Source organism: Micromys minutus, assembly GCF_963924665.1.
Source record: "Micromys minutus genome assembly, chromosome: 12".
NCBI classification, from domain to species: Eukaryota; Metazoa; Chordata; class Mammalia; order Rodentia; family Muridae; genus Micromys; species Micromys minutus.
In genome coordinates this window covers 19,835,577-19,858,147 of record NC_137981.1, presented here as the reverse complement: position 1 = coordinate 19,858,147, position 22,571 = coordinate 19,835,577, and the positions used below count along the sequence as shown (strand labels likewise).

General features: G+C 47.2%; 1 protein-coding gene across 3 annotated transcripts; it reads right to left on the bottom strand.

Moving 5' to 3' along the window:
• Positions 1 to 1,073: 1,073 nt before the first annotated feature.
• On the bottom strand, positions 1,074 to 20,689 carry PRXL2A (peroxiredoxin like 2A). 3 transcript variants are annotated; one of them, XM_080926134.1, is made up of 6 exons: positions 20,567 to 20,689; positions 10,849 to 11,019; positions 8,799 to 8,890; positions 5,540 to 5,680; positions 4,442 to 4,606; positions 1,074 to 1,892 (listed from the first exon to the last, which is right to left on the bottom strand). In XM_080926134.1, exons 2-6 carry the CDS (start codon positions 11,015 to 11,017, stop codon positions 1,779 to 1,781), a joined length of 681 nt encoding a protein of 226 aa, XP_080782260.1. In that variant the 5' UTR covers positions 11,018 to 11,019; positions 20,567 to 20,689; the 3' UTR covers positions 1,074 to 1,778. The 3 variants fall into 3 exon arrangements, with proteins under 3 accessions (XP_080782260.1, XP_080782262.1, XP_080782261.1); XM_080926136.1 differs by having other exon boundaries at positions 10,849 to 11,002; XM_080926135.1 differs by lacking the exon at positions 20,567 to 20,689 and adding an exon at positions 14,981 to 14,989 and having other exon boundaries at positions 10,849 to 11,002.
• Between the last annotated feature and the right edge of the window lie 1,882 nt (positions 20,690 to 22,571).

Here is a 22,571-nt window from a genome sequence, read left to right as displayed (position 1 = left end):
TGTATACGCAGCAAGCATTTTGCCCATGAGCCATCTCCCTAGCCCAAGGTTTGCTTTTTTAATGCAAGAAACCCTCCATTGTCTTTGGGGCCTCCAAAGAACTTATATTTTATCTTAGCAATAACCAGAGGCCCAGGGAGTACAGCTTCTGGGTAAGAAGTCATATCAACCCATGCAAGTTCCGGAAGAGTGTTGCCTCAAAGACCACAGAGGTCTGCACATCAAGGACTATGTATAGTTCACATATGTCCCCACCCAAAGCCAGATCCAAGTTTGATCTTGGTCCTACGCCACCCTCCTCTCTTCACTCTATACACCCAGCCCCTATCTTGCCTCCCTTCCTGGTTTAATTGATATCCTGTCTGCTCTCCTATTTTCCTAGAGGGCAGAGTCTAGCCTGATCTTCTGATTTCCCACACCTATCCCATGAAACTGGACCACTTGGTGTCCTGGTAGAGACTCCCTGGAGGAAGACTCTCCATGGGGCTCTGTCGACCTTTTACTTGTAAGACAAAATTCAAACACAGCAAACGGATTTCATCACGGGTGTGTCTGTTTCCTAGCTTACCAGATTAGGCTATAAGAGCAATGCGAAAGCCGCTGCCATATTTAAATGTCAAGATCATTATCCAGAGAAGATAGCAAAACTCATAACAAGAATGACAGAATGCAGAAGGGAGTGGTGGTGCATGCCTTTAATCCCAGTACTAGGGAGGCAGAGAGTTCGAGGCCAGCCTGATCTATAAATCAAGTTCCGGGGCAGCCAATGCTAGTACACAGAGAAACCCTGTCTTGAAAAATCAACAATAATAATAATGATGGAATTCTTTTGTTTTTTTGACCATTCTCAACCACCTTAGATGAGTCACTACACTGTCTTCTTCATGGCTTATCCCGGGAGAATATACATTTTTCACTTGTAGCCAGTAGTCTGGCTGTTCTCACTCCTCACCAGAAAACCCTCGTGGCCTGCTGCACCCAACAGGTGCAGTGATGGCTCATGTCTGTAAGACCTGAGCTTAGGAGGCTGAAGCAAAAGGAACGAGGAAAGAGAAACCTACGTACAGAGGTGATTCATGATGCATATTTTTATTAGAGCCAGAGGTGACAGCTTTTTCCAGTGAAACAAATCTCTGTGCCCATAAGGGAAGACCACAAGAAGAAACTTCACTTTGTAATTTACCTTTGTCAATTGCTTTATGTGGCACGCTGACATTAAGTAATGAGTTGTTAACAGAAAACGCATCAAACAAAAGGCTTATATTCCCTAATTATCAAGTCAGCCATCAGCTTTGCTTAGGTGTATGTGTGTCTGTCTGTCTGTCTATCTGTCTGTCTGGGGATCCCACCCAGGGCCATGTGCATGTTAGGTAAATGCTCTACCACTGAGATATTTCTTAGTCCCACTTTTCTCAGATTTCAGATTTTTTTAAATTAGGTATGAAAACAAGAATTACTTCAAATACCAGGACTTAGGACATATTCCTTTGAAGGAAGGTGTAACAGTAAACTTCAAACCTTAAGTTTTCTAGATATTTCCTCAAATAACTTTATCTGGTTTGTTAGATTTTACTCTGTTCTGAGACCTGCTTGCTCTATTGGGCCTACACGGAATGTTAAATTTTCTGGGACCTAAACAGTCAATTTTAAAATACATCACCAATTCCTAGTAAATGTGGCGTAATGGCCTCCTAGCTCTTGGGCCCACAGTGAAAGCACAGCTCATCTGGTGAACGCTGCACAGGCCCTGTTCTCCCCCAGCCAGCAGCTGTACTCGATCAGCTTTGCCCAGAGGCTGGAACCTGTGGCTTGATCTTCTTTACAGCTTCCAGAACAGAGAGTGGGTTCACTCTGTCTCCAAATTCTTTTTCTCGGTGCTCAAGAAGAATGCCCTAAAGGGGAAACAGGAAGGGATGTCAGTCTCCACTGGGAGGTGTTCACTCATGAAACAGACGCTGAGCACCAGCTACCCATTGAGTCCTGGGCGGCTGAGAGCTCAGATCTGAATCCAACCTGGCACCTGCCCTTGAGGAGTTCAGTCTTCTGAGAAGGGAGCGTCCCAATATTTGGGACACATGAAGCTAATCATGGTTAATTAAAGCAAGGGTAGGTGGAAGGCTTCCTGGATGACAGGCAGATAAAAGAACATCCCATCTGGAGAGAAGAGAATGAAAAACCCTATGAAGTAGAGCTCAGAGGCTACCTGGATGGAGGTTGGATGACTGTCTGAGAAGGTAGACCCCATTCTTTTCTCTAAACCTCATAAACTGGGGTCACACTTCCAACACAGTGAAGCAAACACATCAAGATGGAGGACATCACAAAGTGACCTTGAAGTAGTGAAAGGATAAAAGGACATGTTTGAGATCATCAGGAATCCTCTATGTTCTTTAACTCACTGTACTATCTGGATACTTGCCTTAAATTGCAAATAATTTGTAATGTGTCCTGTCATTATAAAGACAAGGAAAAAGAAAAATAGAGAGGAAGAGGAGACAGTGGAGTGGCTTGTCCAGCAGAGGCATTTTCCATATACAGGGCCTTGGGACCTCAGAGTAATGCCTGGGTATCGTACAAGGAGGTAAGACTGAGCCAAATCTTGAGAGTTGTCCTTTGACCTCCTCCCATACACATTGTTATGTGGACATGCCCACACACACACAGCAATAAATAAGAAAGATAAGTCCACCACACTAGGCTGACTATTAGGAAGTGAGTAAGGAAATTTAAATTGTTTACCATGTAAGCCAATGACACGGGAAATAGTCACCATCACTTCGGAGAGAGAAACCAAGCCAGCTGCCCCCCAGCTCTGTTCTAGTACCCTATATGAAGGCTCCACACGCTTTTCACTATTTTGCTGATTTTAGAGTCTCTATATGGCATAGGCATCAAGAATATAGGTTACTATAGTCTTTATAGTAACCAGGCATCACAAATCATTAAAAAAAAAAAATTACTACGTTGAGGCACTTGACATAACAGGACTGCAGAAATGCCCTCCAGGAGGAACTAGGTGAGTCCTGCTGCCCAGCCAACCCAGTTCACCCCACTACCTTGCCAGAAGCTCTGAGAGGACCAACAAACACCACACCTAACAACACCAGGAATGTGCTAGCCTGGCCATGAGTACCCAGTGAATCATCACCAGGCATGAAAGGGCTAGCAGGTGTGCCGAACCCTGCCCTAGAGGCCACCGTAGGAGGCCAAGGTAAGACAATGAAATGCCACAGGGCCAGAACAGGAAAGAAAGGGGCCACCTTCTAGGGTCATCTAGACCAGGTCACCTAAAAAGGCTTCTGAAGATAATCTGTACACAGTGGGGTGCTGTCCTTCTGGGTTCCTGAGCTTAATTGCTCACCAGCCGTAGCTCTGGCTGACTTGCTTCCCACCTCTAGGTCCACTACTTACATGTAGATGGAAATGAGAAAACTAGCCCTGGCTGGTCGGTCATAAGGAAGACATGAATCCATACCTACGGGTACCCCTAACAAGGCAGGTGCTTGGTGGCCATTACTATTATGACATTTTGATATATTTACAAGAAATCAAGAAACAGAATTATGTCAAATTAGATACCAATTAATTAGTGTCTAATTTCTAAATTCTAATACAAATAAGTAAGAACAATGACCAGTGGATTCTTTTTAAAAGATTAGAAACTAAGCTTCTTATTCTTATTTCTTTTCTGTTGTAAGATCTAACAATGCAGACTAAGGCTGTTTTTCTACAGAAACAAAATAAAACAACAAAAATCCAACCACACCCTACACATGTGCATGTGGCTTGTTCTATGAACTCCATGCAGGCTTGTCTCCAGGTCCTCCTCCTGTGACCCATGACTGTCCACTGAAAGCCCCAAGGTTCCTGTCGAGTACTCCCCTGCCTCCCAGGCACACCTCATCTCTCTTTCCCGTACCCTTCCTCAGGGTCCCCGTATTGATTCTGGGTCCCCAGTGCCAGGACTCCTAACACCCTGTTCACAGAAGAAGTCTTTTCCCCCCTACCCATCAACCCCCCCCCCCCCCGTTCTTTCCACATTCCCTTGTCATGCTGCTTCTATTTCTTCTCCCTTTTTATTTTCCTCCACATCCATCCTTGACGGCTTGGGGACAAGCCCATTGAGAACATTCACGAACAATAAAACTGAGCTACCTGGGCAGGTACTGAAACACAGCTTGGAATGGGAAGTCAGTTCACTCACTGGCACAGCTGCCCACCTGCTCTTGGTCTCAAGTTCACCAACTACACTGTGGGCAGCATGACTGTCGGGTAGCCTGACTACAGAGTGTATGTATGAGACACAAGCCTACAGAGGCTGTGTGACTAGTGACAGCTGCTGGGAGGAAGGACGGAAGACGCTAAATGTGGAGATTCATGCCCTCTACTGCAGCCTCAATTCCAGATACCCACAGGTCTGTAGCAAATACTGAGATCTCACCTGTTTTCCAGATCCTATCACAAAAACTCCTCCGAGGATGAAGCCTTCGCCTTCTAGGTTTCCAGAGAAACCGCCATTCCAGGCCCGGAAGGAGTTATACCACACACCCAAACGGATGAGGCCCATGAACATCATCTTCCGCCTCTCTGGACCATAGAACTTTTTCTACAGAGCAAGGAAAATCCCGTGTGAGCAGTCTGCATGTCTCTCATCCCTAAGAAGGTTGCCAAAAGCCCCAGAGCCTGCTACTTCATGTTTTTTCTGAAGCTTAATACGTCACTCCTCCCAGGATCACACTCACTGCCTAGGGAAACACAAAACTGCCGGGGCTCTGACTTCTTTACGAAAACAGAAAAGAAGAAAGAGGAAAACATTTTTAAGTTTAGATTTATGTTATTTTTGTGATGCAGGGATTGAGACCAGGGCCTTGGACATATATGTTAGGCAAGTCCTCTATCACTGGGTTCAACTTCTGTTCTCAAGACATTCAATCTGAGGAAACACCACCTCCCTCCTCCCACCCCCACCATGTGGTTCCCATAGTCCTTACAGCAGTCTCTAGGGAGAGAGAACAAAGGAGGTAGTTGCATAAATTAAGGGGCAAGGGTTTGGCTAAGGGGCAAGGGTTTGGCTAAGGGGCAAGAGTTTTGCTAAGGGGCAAGGATTTTCTGTTCCTTCCCACCCTCCTGAGTTAATTGACAAACTTTCAAGAGTCTGCCTGTGGTATGCTCAGAGAGCTGTGGGACCCTGAAAATTCTGGGAAACTGAAGGGGATGCCTACCTCCAGCTCCAGGACAGACCCACCCTAGGTCAGTGACCTCTCTCGGCTAAGGACTAGTCCCACCAGCATACAGCACAGGGCCCACAAACCTCTAACACACTCTTTCTGTGTTTTATTTTTAATTATGAGTATATGTGCATCTCTGTGTGAGTTTATGCATGTGAGCAAAGCGCTCAGAGGCCAGGAGGACATTGGATCCCTAGGAGTTGGTGTCACAGGCCAAGGTCAGCCATTCAACATGGGTGCTGGAAGCTGAATGTGGGTCCTTTGTAAGAACTCTTACGTACTGAGGCGTCTCTCTAAACCACAAGACGTACCTTTTCGTCCAGAAAGATTTCCCCTTTGAAGTAAGGCTGGAAATCCTCCACTTCTCTCTTAACTTGCTCCTTCACCACCGCATAGAGAGGTACACCTAGCTCGTCCAACTTGGGCTTCAAAGACATCAGGTCCGCTGCTTCCTGTGGAAGACAGGAAGGTTCAGTCACATGAGCTCCCGGAGCTCTGCAGTCGAAAAACAAACCATGGTCCGGGGTTGACACAGAGCAGAGGGACAACGGTAACACAGTTCCAGAAACAAGCTACGCCTATGTAGCCCAGCCTACTCAGCCACAGAACGGGATTTCAAGTGCATTCACCAGCCCAGGCTTTTTATCTTCTTACAGTGGGAAAGGAAGTATGCCCAGGGAGCCTCTGTAATGGTGGCTGCTCCCAAACATGGCCTTCACTCTCAGCCAGGACAGGTTCTCCTACACTGTCTTTCCAGCTCATTCCTGCGCTAGACCAAACTAGCCCGAGGGTCCATCAGATATGCATGTAGGCCATAGAGCAACTGTGGTCTCTAGGCTTCTTCTGTGCAAGACCCTTCCCCCCAAGTCCCTACTGGAACTTTCTCTTTCCATCCCTAGTCTAACCTACTGGAATGCTATCACTGTTCTAGAAAGATTCCCAGACCTGTCCTACTTCTCCAACATGTCCTCTGCTTTCTGCCCATGGCTTTTTTTGGTCTTCATGCCACCACTGAGCGCGGGCACATAGGTTCCAAAGTATGTCTTACTCTAAGACATTCTATTGTTTGCTTCATAGACATCCCAGTGTCTAGAACATGGCTGGATATGGGAAAGGCACTAAATACTTGATGGAAAGAGCTGAAGATAGACAAGGGGAGGGTGTGGCTGTGCTGAGTGGTACAGACATTCTTGATCCTCATGAGCCAAAAGCTGGAAGGATAAACAACACTCTGTGAATCATAGAAAAGCTTCAACCTTAAGGAGCTTTTTCACATTAGAGGTCATAATTAAAAGAACCACCAGGGTTCTACATGTAGCCTGCCCATCTCTGATATACATACAGTGAGACATGAGAGCAATGATATTTTCTATAACAAGGAAAAACAGAAGTGAAAGCGTAGCTAGACAGAACAGCATTGACTATAACATAGTCACAAAAAAACTTCCATTGAGTAGTTTGACCACAACAGAGTGGAGGGGCTACAGTGTCTGACGTGGTTGAAGACCACCTGCTGGAGATTCGATTTACTGCTCTCCTGGGCTCTTTCCTCTGGGGATGTCGCTATATAAAAGCCACTGAGGGGAACAGAGTCATATAACTGCTCTGTTGAGTCACTCACACACCTCTATCCACCCACATTTCTGGACCCTGTAAGTTTCCACAAAATGCTATGCCAAACATAGAACAGAGCAGAACAGAGGAGAGCCGGCTGTGATTAGGAAGAAATTCCTGGGACTTTCTCTGTGCCAGTGGCTTCAAGAGATCACGTCAGAGCAGTTTCTCTGCTGGTGTCTGGAGGCATATTAGATATGGAATTACAAGCCCTCAGTTTACACTCCACCTCCAGGGTGAAAGAAAATAATGAACCCCTAAAGATGGCCCAGTCTAAATGACTGTGACCTGTCACATGACAAGGGGGAACTGAGACTGATTGAAAACTTAGCTTGCCAGTCACCTGACCTTAAAGTAAGAAGATCCTACGTTAACTGGACAGGTTCAGTGCCATGACTGGGGTCTTAAATGCGGAAGAGAGGAAGAAAGTCAGTGTTGGGGGGATGTGATGTACAATGACCTGAGCTGACTTTAGGAGGGAGAAGTCACAAGCAAGGAATATTGGTGGGCTCTGGAAGAGCGCAAAGGCAGAGACATGGGCTTCCACTGCAGCTTCCAGGGGGATTCCAACCTCCAGCTCTGTACAGTGAAGTAACGGAAAACACACTAAGCAGGCAGTCTGGCTTTGTGGCAACCTCTGCCCCGCTGTCTCCTCCTCTTAAAATGAGAATGGTGACTGTGGGCTGTGGTCCTGAGAGGACACTGGGAAGCTGGGCACAGGTTGGGGATGTAGCTCAGATGGCAGACTACTTGTCTGGTACGTGCAAAGCCTGGGTTCCATCCCAAACATCACAGAAAACAACACAGTCGTGGTGCATGTCTGTGACCCCAACACTCAGGAAGTGGAGACGAGATAATCAGAAAATCAAGGGTTACATAGCAAATGAGAGGTCAGCCTAGGCTATATGAGATCCTGTCTTTAAAAAAAAAAAAAGACTGAAGAAAAAAAGTCTTACAGGTAAGACTTTGCAAAGTATGTGTACTCAATAATGCCAGCGAATTCTTTATCACACACAGAAGCAGAAAGAAATTTCCTAGTGTTGACTTAGGCTTCCAGGGAAATTTCTCATTAGGGGCCAAGGGTGTTACTTGGGAAGCCCAATGGTTTCGAGGGCATGAGAACCCCAGTCCATTTTTCTTCTAGTCAAAGCAATTATCTCAGAACTTGGGGCTTTTGATACCACCTAGGCAGGCCATCAAACTACCTTCACCCTCTTTTTACTCATTTATAGAGTGACAGGGCCTGACTCAGGCCCCTGGGAAATTCCTGTTGTACTAGTATTTTGCGTTTCGATAACCATAGTTCCTCTCCCGTTACAGGAATGGCTTCCATTTGAGTTGTCAACCTGGAGCTAACCTGTAAGTAAGCCTCAATGTCACTCAAGCTTACAGGCCAAATGCATCCACACTAATGGTATGACTGAGTCCCTGCCCAGCTGCCCACTCTGAGAGAGCAAAAGGGGAGAAAGAGCCGTTCATGATCTAGGGTGGGTCACAAAGAGCAGGAAGGCTCGCTCTAAAGTGCCTCCGTGAGGAGGTCCCTGCTTGCTGCAGCTTTGACAGTGAGCAGGGAGCATTCCTCTGTGGTCCAGACCCTTATTTCAACAAGTGTGCATCCGTGCGGACCAACAGGAACTCCGAATGCTCTCCTGTTGCTGCCCCGGATTAAATAAAAAGGCAGTGCAGGACATGGCTGCTACCATATTGGGCAAAAGACTTTCGGGACAGAGAAAGTCAGACGTGTGGCTAACCCCGGAGCTAACCCCACCAGGGTATTTGGAGTTGTTAAAAACACAATTGGAGCCAATGTCAAAACAAATGCATAGAGCAAATACCAGAAGCATCCAGAAATGTCAGAAGGGTTAAGAGCACACATAAGCCCTTGGTCCTGATGGAAATACTCCAGACCCCACTGCCTGAATACTTTCCTTACCACAGATCCTCAACGGCACTTACCGCTCGGCAGAGGAAGCAGCCTGGCCTTCGCACAGCCATAATCACAGCCCCGTTCTTTTCCCATAGTTCCTTTGCTTTGAATGTCCTTGGTTCTGAGAGAGAAGAAATAGTTATGGTTTCCTTCTGGCCAGCCCAGTCCTTCTTCAATTGTTCAGCAGCTCCTGAACTACACTGAGCTGCACTTAGCTCCGGACCCAGCCTAGGAGGGGACTAGGATGAGCACTTCATACCGAGGAGAAGGCACGCACAGACAGGGAAGACGCATCTTCCCAAGGAACACTGGTAAGGCTTAACGATCCAACTGTACACTGAAAAGTTACTCCCCCACAAAAACAAACTTTCAACTTGAACATCCACACTTTGATAATTTCTAGCAAAATCGAGACTCCATTTATGGCTGGCAGCACTGGTCAGTCTAATAATTCTGTAGAGCCCAAAAATGAGTTTTATATTTTGACACCCCTCCCACAAATATTCTTTAAGATTTTATTTATTTATTTTATGTATATGAGTAAACTGTTCAGACACACCAGAAGAGGGCATCGGATCCCATTACAGATGGTTGTGAGCTACCATGTGGTTGCTGGGAATTGAACTCAGGATCTCTTAATTAAAGTCAGTGCTCTTAACCACTGAGCCATCTCTTCAGCCTACAAATATTCTTAAAAGCCTATTCAATTTTTTAAAAATTGACCTAAACATTTTTAACTGAAATACTTGCAATACTTCTAGCCAGAAGAAGGTGGGAGATGCCCAAAACGTAGGTGCTTGGGAGAGTCAGTGCAGCCTCACTGTAGATCACCCTTAGTTATTTTAGTATTCCTCAGGGGTACCCATGCACTCGTGGGATACAGTGTGAACAAACTGGAAAGAAGGGAAGTGTAGTCACATGAGATTTTTAAAGACTGGGGTTGAACAAAGCCTTGGCACTTCTCTCTGTACTTTTCTAAGGTGACCTACCATGAAAGTGAGCTACCACACCCTGCCTTCCTAGGGCAGCTCCCTCACCCACTGAGCATATGATAAAGGCTTTTCTCCGGGGCACTAGCCAGAGGATCATCCAATCAGTGAGCCCTAATGTTTACCAGGGAAGTTCCCTGCTATAGCACTTTCTGGCATCAGTGGGAGGAGAGGCCTTTGGTCCAGGCTCATTTTCCCAGTGTAGGGGAAGGCCAAGGTGCTGAGGTGGGAGAGGGTGGTTGAGCACCTTCATGGAGGCAATGGGAGGGGGAGGGGGGATGGGATTGGGGAAAGGGTATAACATCTGAAATGTAATTGCAGAAAATATCCAATAATAAAAAAAAAAAAGAAAGTCCCCTGCTGAGTCTGAGCTCTGATGTGGAAATGTACCTGAGGGGGTGGGGAGTAGGGGGAATATGACTGAGTGGGGCTCACAGCTCCTGCCATGGACTCCAGGTAGGCCCCTACTGAGGACAGGTACACAGGCTCTCCTGTCCTAAAATCAGCTCCCCTGCTGCAGCTTTGCATCACAGGCAGAGTAACCACAAAGTATCATCTGCTCCCCAAATCCCCCCTTTACAATGTGCAGTTTCTCCTGTGCCCTGTACATGCACCAGGAGCACAGGACAGGGTGAGTGGTGTCTCTTGAGCTCATTCCACCCCAACAACCCTATTTGTTTTATTCTTTGTGACAACCTTGAAAGCCTCGGAACCCTTCAAGAATACTCTCCGGAATAGCTGGCTTATTAAGTGACGGTGGAATATCGTGGAGTCTTACGGAGCCATTCATCATTGCAGTTAAGTCAACAGTAACAGAGAGTGAAAAATGACTTTGATAAGAGAAAGATGAATTAGCCACGAATGCGAAGATCACTTCGGTGTGACTTTATAAGCAAGGAAAGGGATACAGCAAAATAAAAATGATTGTGTTGGGCGGCTGCAACTATTTGTGATTTTTAAATTGCTGTTAGATTTCGTCCTAATATTGCTTTAAGAAAAGGGGACGATTTTAAGAAGAAAGCTAAAGGAGTTAAGCATGTATCCTACCATCCTGGAAAAGTACCGAGGCCGACAATGTCACACCCCTTACCTTTTTCCAGCGTTTTCAGGTCTATGTCTTCCAAATATTCCAGTGCCGCCTTCCGGGGCTTGGACAGAAATATGTCTGTGTTGGCCAGGAGCAGTGCCAAAGTGGCGGCCCCCACAGCTCCCACACCGATGGACCACATGAAGAAACTTGGGTCCTGGAGAAAAGACATGTCTGGAGATTGAGAAGAAGGAAGATGTTACTGTTCCCACAGGACAGCTGGAATCTGACCTCCTGCCCAAGGCCCCAGTGGGCAACTAGCCAGGGGGCCAGAGGAGGAGCGTCTGAAGCAAGGAGAGATGGGACTGCTCAGAGCTGCTCAGCTGCTTGTCTGAGCCCCATCTGAGAATTCGGGGAAAGCACAGACACACGAAGGTTTGTGTCCCAAGGAGCTCACTAGAGCCTGAGGAGTAATGAGAGAAATGGCAGCCGGCAGCCGGCTAAGGGGCTTTTCTTGCACCTCTGTTTCCCTGACCTGGGCTGCTTAGCTGGCTGCTTCCCTCTCATTCTCTTTCACATCAAGAGTGGCAAGTGGCTCAGCTATCACCTCCCTGGGTAGGGACAGCCTTCTCATCTGTGACCAGCGGATACTTGTTACCCTATCTGCTTTCCTCTGGAGTTTAAGAATCTCCCAGAAACAAAGCCAGAATTCTATTCATCAAAGCCCCAGCGACTGCCCAGCAGGGCCTCGCTCCCAGGAGACAGATAATCTTACTCAATTTCTGCTAGCTGAGAATAGCTTTCTCACTCATTATAAAATGAAATAGGCTTCCATTAAAAACAAAAGCAAAACCAAGAAAAAAAACAACAACAACAACAACAAAAACCAGTTTCAACAGAGCCAATAAATCAATACATAAAACCACACCTGACAAGAAAGCAGATACTGTCTGAAGTATCTAGAATTGGCCATTGTTAAACACCAGTATTTTAAGAGGACAGTGCTTCTGTCTGTTAGCCCTCATTACATCATAAGCTCTCACCCATCCTGGTTCCTCCCTCTAACCCAGCTGAATACTCGGGTCACTGGGGACAGGACACTGACAGGAACAAGGACAGGAGTAAACCAACTAAGACACTTAATTCCACCTGACAGGATTTGACCTGAAAGTTTCTCCAAAGACTGAGCGGAGGCTGGGAAATCCACATCACTGCTGGGACAGTGGGCTCTGAGGAGGGAGGAAGCGACCTATGGGGGTGACACCAAGACTGAAGCCAGCTTAGGAAGCTCAAATGTGAGTTAGGCAATAAAAGAGAGGCCATGTCTAGTGGCACAGGTCTGTACTTCAGCTTCTCAGCAGGATGAGACAAGAGGAGCCTATGAAGTTCAAAGACATTCTGGCCGATTTATTGAGTCACTGTCCCAATGTAAAAAGAGAGACTGGGGATCAAGTTTTATGGTAGATAACTTTGTAGCAGTATTGTTAAAGTTAAATTAATCAGCCATTTAATTAAAAGCAAACTCCAGGAAAGGGATGGTCAAATAAATACAACACACACAGAAAGAAGGAAGGAAGGAAGGAAGGAAGGAAGGAAGGAAGGAAGGAAGGAAGGAAGGAAGGAAGGAAAAAAAGGAGAAGATTCTAGAACTACTTCACTTGGAGAAAGGAGGAGCTGGCATATATGTTGAAAAGTGTGGTGCCTGCTACTGCTACTATATCTCTGATTTTATCTGAGAGGGAAGAGGGAAGACTTAGAACCACACCAAGAGGTTCTATGGGCAATGGCTCACCACACACAAGTGCTGAAATGAATTCAATACAGTTGAGTGATGAACATTACTCCTACACAATCGAGGTCTCGGGTTCAGCAGGAAAGAACGTTCCACAGGCCTGCTTCCAATTTTTCTTTGGCAAAGTTACTCATAACTGGATTACAGTTCACAGGACGATTGGGAGAGAAAATCACAGCTCCCAGACACCTGCTGTAAACAGGAGCGTTTGCACAGCCTGCAAACAATGTTGGGACCATTATACGGTCTACAAGAGTCTGAATTATGGCAGGTCTACATAATTTAGGAGGCCATGAGTACGGTCATCTGGTCACAAATGTGTAAGCATTTCTGTAAGAGATCAGCTTACAGCAATCCTACCAGTAAAACCAGCAGAGCATTGGGGAGTCTCAGGACCTCCTTCCTACCTGACCAACATATCCCCTACTACACTCTTAGAGGCACACGGATCCATTTCCCTACCACTGAATGGCAAGTATTTGGCTTGTGTGCTCATGATCCCATCAAGGAATTCAACTCAACTAGACTGAACATTTATTTTCATGATTTATTTACAATCAACCTAAGTAGTGATTTTGGAGAACCTAGTATGAGTAAGACACACGATCCTTAAGGAGACAGAGGCTCGGTTCACACAGTATCATAAAAGTAAGTAGAAAGGTTAGGCAGCTTGCACTTGGGTTGTGGTGTCACAAGGAAGGGAGCCAGTCCAGGCAACCACATAATTAGAGGAAGTGGTTTTGGAATTGGTGTGGGACACCGTTAGCAACATGAAAGCTTGCCTGGGCACAGAAAGATCGAGCCTAGCGTGGAACAGACTGGGAGCCTCAGGGAGAGGTGACAGCAATAGGGGCTTCATCCAGCCCATTTTCTGACGGCCACTTGAAGCATCTGGGTTTCCTCATGGCTCTCATTCCTCTAGGATCTCAAGTATTCTCAGGCCTCGCTTCATTCTGTGTTTAAATCACTGGGGAAAACAGACTCAACTCTTCTCTGCAGAATTTGACCGTGTGCTCAAGGTGCCCTAAGAACTCAAGTTCACATGGCCCAGAGACTCCCATCTCCTTACCTCAAGTTCAAGAAGCCTGGATTCAAGATGTGAGCTTCAAAGCTACCCTGAGAGATGATGTTGTCCACCCTTGCCCTAACCCCTACAGTGTTCCAAAAGTAAATAAGTATTTAAAAAAAAAAAAGGGGTGGAGTCACTCCTCTGGGGAGAACACCCTAGCAGGCTCTGCACCCAGGATTTATCAGCAGTACTGGTGGAGGCAGACTTCTCAGTGAACAGGCTCACACTGCCCATCCTAGCAGGTGGCTTGTGTGGTGGTGACAGGCATGGAGAACTAAACACCACAAGTACCAAGCTTCCAGGACTCAAAGCAACTCCTGGCAGATCTCGGAACAGACACCGCCACAACATTCGGCACAGTTTCAGCAGACCCTGAATCACCTATTCCCACTCCCACAGGGGACAAGGAGATAGGTTTTAATAACTAGACAGAACTAGTGTTTTTCCACACGGACCTCCAAGACCACTGACCAGAGAAACAGGAAGGCCAGTAACCCCAAATCTTCTAAATGTCACCTGGCATATTTGGCTTAAGTTTACACTCTCAACTGCCTTGTGAAGCAGAGGACATTCTCCTTGCAGGGGAAACATTAAGGTTCTGAGTTCAGGACCTTCCCTTGTGTCACAGGGCCAGCAGGTAGCAATCCTGCCATCGGTAGTCAATGTGAACGGCGCTCCAAAGCTTAGAGTCTTTCTGATGTCACACTTGGCCTTGCCACACATTCAGAAGAGGGTCCGTGGAGGCCAAGGACATGACCCTCCACCTTCAGAATTTCAAGCAGGAAACGCAGCTCCACTACGTCTGCTTTAAAGGAAATTTACCATAGACCAGCTGTCCCTCTTCTTCTCTCCCCCTCTCTTCCCTTCCTTTAGAAGAGACCCAGGCTCTCCAGAAGAGAACTGCAAGGCTGTTTACAGAAGAGCCAGCCCCCACCTGACAGCCATATTACTCAGCTCCCCACGGGGAGCCTTATCTGATCCCCGTGGCTCCCAGAAAGTGAAGCTGGATAAGACTGTAAATAAACATCGGCTCTAGGAGCTCAGAGTGGCAGCTTTGGTCTGGAGGGAGCTGGGGTGGGTAGAGAAAAGCCAGCTGGAGCCCCAAAGCCAAACTGCTGCCATCTTCAGCTGAACTCCAAAATGACAGAGTGACACAGCCCCTTAGACGGCATGGACACCTTCTGATAGCAACACTAACGGCTTACTTTGGAGTCCCAACATTCTTCTTCATTAACCCCACTTCGGCCCACCTGCTAGCTCATGCTTCATCCAGCTAGGTACCCTTCCCCTAAATATCCATCCTTAAGCAGGCCAAACCTGGGAACAGCACTTACCATGTACCGTGTCCACACCTCTGCTTCTACTGACAAAGGACTCTGACCCACAGGCTGTGTGGGCAGGATGACCAGGCACAGGGAGGGCTGGAGGTGGAGCTCTGGAGTCTCGCCTGGGCCCCTAAGCTTCCCCACTCCACAGGCAGGACTGGGCCACACAGAAACCCTGGGGCTCCTTCAGCTGCCAATGGTTAATCTCCAGAAAGCATCAGAGGTGGCCAGCTGCCAAGGCCCCCTAGCTCTTCAAAAAACTGAGCAAAGTTTTGAGTCATTTGCAATTTGCAGTCATGCAGACTGTGACATTTCTTAAGTGCCAGCAGACTCCCCTTTGCTATGGGTGCATACTAAACCAGGCCCTTAACACAGCCCACATGTCACACTCAGCATCAAAGGGACAGGTCCTTTTGTTCAAGGCTCTTTGCCCAGCCTGCTCTGTTCCATTTCTTTACCCTACACCCAGGAAGTCAACTGGGCTGCCAAGGATCCTTACGTGGTATCTATTCACCATCTCCTTTTCCCTCCACAGTGTGCAAAGGTGTAAGTGTGTTCTCTTAGGCATGGGTCCTGTGCTCAGATAGAGCCTTCAGGTGGTAATGCTTTTAGGAAAGGGTTTGAGCAGAAAGTACCGCTTATTCTGGATCAAAAGGCAGGCATTTGCCTAGTTGGCATGTAAGGGCTGTGAGAACTCAGAGTGTCAGAGTGAGGGAACTCTGGGTAAAAGAATGGCTTAAGTGAATAGTGTATTCTTGAAAGTAGAGTGGTTGGGCTGGAGAGATGGCTCCGTGGTTAAGAACACTGACTGCTCTTCCAGAGGTCCTGAGTTCAAATCCCAACAACCACATGGTGGCTCACAACCATTATGGTAACCTCTTCTGGTGTGTTTCTGGTGTGTCTGAAGACAGCTACAGTGTACTTATAAATAATAAATAAATAAATCTTTAAAAAAAAGAAAGTAGAGTAGTTAGAGAGGGTGCTGTAGTGGCCAGCGATAAAAATTAGGCCCTGTCAGCTCTGGTGAGATAGATGCTCATTGTACAAGAAGCTGAAATAAAGGGTTTGGAGTGATAGGATCATCCTGGCTTGGGACTAGAGAGATGGCTCAGCAGTTAAGAGCACTTGTGAGGCTTCCAAAGGCCTGAGTTCGAGTCCCAGCACCTATATGGCAGCTCATAACCACCTGAAATGCCTCACTGGCACCAGGCAGGCACGCACATGGTACACAGACATACATGCAGGCAAACCTACACGTGAATAAAATAATAAATAAAATTCACTCTGGCTACAGCATGGAGGGTCAAGTGGACCAAGATAGAACCTGGTCAAGTTCCTTTGGCTCTGGGCAGTTCAGAGTAATGGGCCCCTGGGCTTAGACTGCGGCAGTCAGGCAGGAAGAGGCTGGGTAGGAGACTCATGAGATGGTCAGAACTTTGACTGGTAAAGTGTAGGCCAAAGAAAGGAAAATCAACTCTAGGTTCCTGTCTTGAGCACGAGTGTTGCTCACTGAATAGGGAGCTCTAGAAGAGAAGCAGTTTTGGATATAAGACCTACTACCCGGACACTCTGAGTCAGAAGCAGGAACGGGGCTTGGAGGGCATTGCCAATGGCTGAACTGGCACCCAGGAAGGATGTATAGGTTCAGAGAAGCCACCTGAGTGGCAAACCCTTCTTTCTTTAAAGCATTGCCAACTAAAGGCTCTACCTGATTAGAGGGCCCATGCATATGTGAACGTATGCACATCTCTGCACCTTGTGAAAAACAGTCCTCATTTGCTGTGTTTTGGTTGTCTGACTTTGAGGTACAGAAAGGGCGAGGGGAGTGCATCCCTACACCAACAGAACTTGCCAAGGATCTGCTATATGTAATGTAGGTAATGTAATGTACATGTTATGTGTCAAAGCACGGACCAAGGGATTTGCACGTTATTCCTCAAAGTTCACAGCAGAGCAAAGTTAGAAGTACCTGTGGCTGCCTAATTTTACCTCTGCGAGAAAGCTCATTCTGGACACTGCTAGCCTGGCTTTGAAAGAGATTACCCAAGCTTGGGACTTGACCTTGCTGAGAGTTCCAGCTTTGCTACCCACCGGCAAGGTGAACTAATGTAGCTGAAGCCCAGTGCACTCACTGAATAACAAGAACTCGAACCCCCTGTCCCCACTCTCACACTCAGGCTCTGCAGCACCCAATGACTACACCTGCAGGGAGGGACAGCCTTAGGAGCACCCAGCACGACTGAGCTCCTTCTGTGCGAGCACACGCTCACAGGCACACACATGGAAGTCAGACGCTCATTCAGAGAGCTGCCTCTGGGCAGGAACCGATAAAGTCTTAGCAAAACAAAAGCCTCAGCAGTGGGTGGGTTAACTCCTGTCTGAAACATGTAGGGACAGCAAAATATTCTAAACATCAAGGGAACACCTGCCCTGCCCAGCCTCACCCAGGGACTCTTCCCACCTCAGAAAAGGCTGGCCCGAGGCAGACCCAGGGGATGGAAGAAAGGAAAAGGAGGGAAAGCAAAGGGAAGAGGCACAGAACTTTCTTGGCTCAGGCCTTCAGTGAATAGACTAGAAGCATGGTTCCCCGCCTCTCCTCCCCCATCCCCTGTTCTTAATGTCCTCTGTTCTTAAATCTCTACTTCAGTAACTCCTTCATTGAGCTAAGACCCAGAGAAGCTGGCTAGCCTTAAGTCCCATGGGTAAAAAGGGCATCAGTGTCTATGCGGGGACTCAGGTATGGGTCTCTTAACTCCCATTCCATAGCAGCTCACCCTGCTTTGGATTCCCAAGGTCATACACAACCCTCCGTGGCACCTAAAGCTAGGACAGTATGCACATACATGGACGTCACATACTGACAGTGCTGAAACCTGATTATTAGCCTTGAACAAGCTGAGGGTGAGATTCCTACTGAATGGGGTCTGGTGTCTGGAGAGAGCCCCAGTCTCTCCCAGGCCCAATCCTTGGCAAGCAGCTCACGAACCCATGCCAAATGTTTTCTTAAGGACCATTCTGCCCATTCTCTGTTGAGAAGCTGGTCTGCATTTTCCCCTATATACAAGGCCCTGTTCGTTCTGGATGCCATAAAAAAAAAAAAAAAAGCCAGCTTAGCGGTAACAGTCGCAGTGAGAGACAGCAGAGAATTCCCACAAGCACCTATGGAAATGGCCACTGCAGTGACCTACAGTCGTCCGCCACAGTCGTTTTTGTTGTCTGGGGTGAGTGCCTGCCTCTATCCCACCCTCCACTGAGACACTAAGAGTCAGATTGTGAACATATGATCAGAGGAGAGTAAGATGACACACTCAGAGACTGAGGAAACAGAGGCACGACTGAGAGGAAGAGGTAGAGCGGGCTGGGAAGTTCTTTCCCCACCCTGAGAAGTGGTTCCCTCTCAAGATCAGGGCATTCTGCTGACTTTCAGCCTCTTGCCTTGGCTCAGAAAACTTGTTCTCTCAAGACATATGAATAGGGAGGGACAGGAAGATGAGGACAAACCTCAGTTGGGTTCCTGTAACCAAATCCTAACTCTCATTCTGGGCCCCCCAGAGACCATTTTCTTGCTTATCACCTTGGGATCTTCTGAAAAACAAGCTGTATCTGGTGGTGGCACATGTTTGCGAAGAACCTGAAACACAGCAGCACTCTAGTTAACCGAAAAGGCTTTGCTATGGTTTTTGTTTTCTTATTATTTTTCCTTTTTGTAAAAAAACAACGTCGTACCATCCACAGAACTTATGAAGCTCAAAGAGAAGGAAGGCCAGAAAGTGGATGCCTCAGTCTTTCTTAGGAAGAAGAACAAAACATTCATGGGAGGAAATAAAGGGACAAATAGAGGAGCAGAGATTGGAGAAACGATCATCCAGAGACTGCCTCACCTGGGAATACACTCCACATGCACCCAATAAACTCAAGCACTATTGTTGATGCCAAGAAGTGCTTACTGGCAAGAACCTGATATGGATGCCCCCTCAGAGGTTCTGTCAGAGCCATACTGATACAGATGAGGATGCTTGCAGCTAACCATCAGACTGAACACGGGGACCCCAATGAAGGAGCTAGAGAAAAGACTGAAGGAGCTGAAAGGGTCTGCAACCCCAAGGGAAGAACAACATTATCAACTATCCAAACCCACCACAGCTCTCAGGAGCTAAAACACCAACCAATGAGTTCACATGGAGAGACCCATGACTCCAGTTGCATAAGCAGCAGAGGATAGCACTGTCTGGCATCAATGGGAGAAGAGGCCTTTGATCCAGTGAAGGCAAGTTTTCCCAGTGTAGAGGAACACCAAGGTGCTGATGTGGGAGAGGATGGTTGGGAGAGGGAGCACCTTCATGGAGGCAATGGGAGGGAAGGGGGAGGGATGGGATTGTGGGAAAGGTATAAGATCTGAAATGTAAATGCACAGAATTTCCAATTTAAAAAATAAAATAAAATAAAAAGAAAGCAAGCTGAGCAAGCCAGGGGAAGCAAGCCAGTAAGCAACATCCTTCCATGGCCTCTGCATCAGCTCCTGCTTCCTGACCTGCTTGGGTTCCAGCTCTGACTTCCTTTGGTGATGAACAGTGATATGGAAGGAAGTATAAGCTGAATATTAATCACCGTCTACAGAGATAAATCACGGAAGATGCTATAAGCTCTTCACAAAGACTGCCAGAGATGTTAAAATCTCACTTATTCCTGGATTAGTCAATGGTCACCCCAAATATTTGAAACAAAGAATTTTCTGATAAATATCTTCTGAGGACCTAGGGTATACAGTGTGAACCCCAGTTTTGTCTCCAAGGATGGGGAGAAGCAAGAGCACGTAAGACTCTATTAGAATGCTCCATGGCAATGCTTTTCGAAATAAAAATCCAAGAAGTAAGTATTTTCTTGTCCAATAAAGCACTTACCAAGCTCCAAGGGGGGGAAAAGTTGAAGTAAAAATAAAACCAAAACAACTAGGTAACAGGGCTGTGGAAAGATAGGAGGCAGGATGTCTGCGGGACTCTGGGAATATGCCCTCCCCAGGCAACCTTAACTTTCTTTGGCCTCCTTTGGGCCATTTTCACCAACTCCAACAACCCAGCAATTCGGAGCATTGGAGATCTGATCTCATTACCACACCTCAACAACATTATGAAATTTACTACTGAGCTTTCTAAGTCAAAGGTTTGTAACCTTTGGAAGAGAAGGAGGAACAGGTATCTCAGAGACTTCCTGACAGGACACCCAAACACAGAAACTGGATAGCCACGGCCATCCCGGCAGCCCTCGGCCCACATTGGGTAGATGCCCCCTCCCTGCGAGGTGGGCGAGCATTATTTTCAGTGCTCTGTCCCAACAACTCAAAGATCTGGGTGCGAGGTGGACAAGAGCTTTTCTGTCCTCTGTCCCAACAATTCAGACAGCTGGGTGTCACCAGCACCATTCCGAGACGGGAGGGGGGGAAAGCTGAGGGGCTGTCTCTGGGCCCCAAACGTGGAGTTTGACCGGATCGCTGTGGTGGGCAGAGGGCACGTCGGAGAGCGGCAGCCGGAGAGGATCGAGCCGCATCCTCCATCCGGTTTCCACTCTCCGCGGCCCCTGGCCTGCCTAGATCCTCACCTGCGCCCCAAGGACCCCGCCTCCGTGGACCTCACTGGCCCCCTGAGCTGCGCCAGCGGACGCAGGTGCCTCCTCCGTTGTAGCGCAGCATTGAGGACCCGTGGGACCAAGACTTCCCCGCGCCTGCGCAGTTCACCGCCTACGCCACCGCGCCACTTTCACGTGACAGACACGCCCCCTTAGCTCCGGACCGGAGACTGGGTAGAACTGGGGTTGCCTTTGGGCAGTTCTTTGCTTGCTGATTTCCACAGCGCTAGTGTGTGATTTCTGGCGAGCTCTGTGGGGGTGCTGTGCTGTCATATCACACACGTGTGTGTGTGTGTGTGTGTGTGTGTGTGTGTGTGTGTGTGTGTGTGTCAGTTTCCCAGGAGCTGGGATTACAGATGTGACACCACCATGCCTGGCTTTCACCAATTTTTCTCAGTAAGTGCTCATTACTGTCATATAAAGGCCGTAGTCGTCAGAATAGTTTCAAAGAGAGGATTAATTGACTCACACAAAAGAATTAAATACGGGGTTGGGGAGACAGATACAGAGAGATATCACAGAGCAGTTTGCAAAGAATGTGTTGCAGCAGACAGACAGGCACACTGGTCAGAAATGGTCATCTGTCCTGTGTGTGTGTTGGGAGTGTCCACATGTGTGGGCCTGAACACCTAGCCAGAGAACTAGGCTGTCCTTCCTCTCATGTTTCTCACTGTAAGAAGCAATACTTTTACTATTTAATAACACACTGAAGAGACTAGGGAAGGGAAGGCAGTTTTTATTTTACTATCTTGTAGAACTGGGTGTTACCCAAGACAAAAGGTTAAAAATAAAAAAGGCTGGCCTGCCAATTTGGTGGCAAGCCATATGTGCTTTGTACAGTCCTGATCATGAATATTCTTGTCCTCTCGTCCCCATCAGTGTGGTGCTTTGGAGAGTTACAATCATTCCTACTCAAGAGCATCACCCCTTCCTCCTAGAGCTGGAGAACCTGCCCCACTTTCCTGATATGTAGCTTAATCAGTTGCTGCCCTTAATATTAGGATGAAATACCATAAGCGAAAGCAAGTTGGGTAGGAAAGGGTTTATTTGGCTTATACTTCTACAACATAGCCTATCTCTGAAGGAAGTCAGGGTGGGAAACCAAACAGGGCAGAAACTCTGGAGACAGAGCTGATTAACAGACTGTGGAGGGGTGTTTGGTGGCTTGCCTACATTCTGATTTTATGAAGGCTTTTTTTCAATTGGTCCTCCCTCCTCTCCAGACTCTAGCTTGTGTCAGGTTGACACACAATTAGCCATCCCAGGAGCGAACTAACTCTCCACCCTAAGATAAACAGAACACTTGGACAAATGGGTGTTATCTGACAGTTGGGAGAGAGCAGAGTCCTTGTGCCTCCTGATAGATTGGAATGATGTATTTCTTATACTCCGAACCTGGAGCTAAGCTGGTAGCCAGCAAGCTGCAGTGAGCCTTCTCTTTCTGCCCACCACGGCACTGAGAGTCCAAGCCAGTACTCTTATAATCACATCTGGGTTTTTGCTGATACCAAGGGTTTGAGATCAGGTTCTCAGGCTTGAGCAGAAAATGCTATTACCTGCTCAGCCATATTCCAAACCCAGAAGCTGGTTGTCTCCCGGCAGTGTCCCCCTACTCTAGTTCACCTTGGAAGCAACTAACTATGTACAATATCCAAAGGCTTTCTAGATTTGCCTCCCAAGTTTGTAGTCAACCTTCCATTCCATATAAATGTACGGCAATATTCAACCCAGAGAGTCTTTCAGGGAGCTCTCCTGAGCCATATTATGAGTATCTTTGTTTCACTGCTGGGATCCCAGAGCTTGGTCCTACAATAGCATCCAGATGTACCTGGGAGGTTTATGAAAGAAAAAAAGGTCTAAATTGAGAATGGTCATTTGCCTGAGAGATCTGACCTTTCACGGGAAAGGTTTAGTATAATTTGGTACAGTGCGAGTGTATTTATAAAATGCCAATTCACCACTACTCCCAGAAGACTTT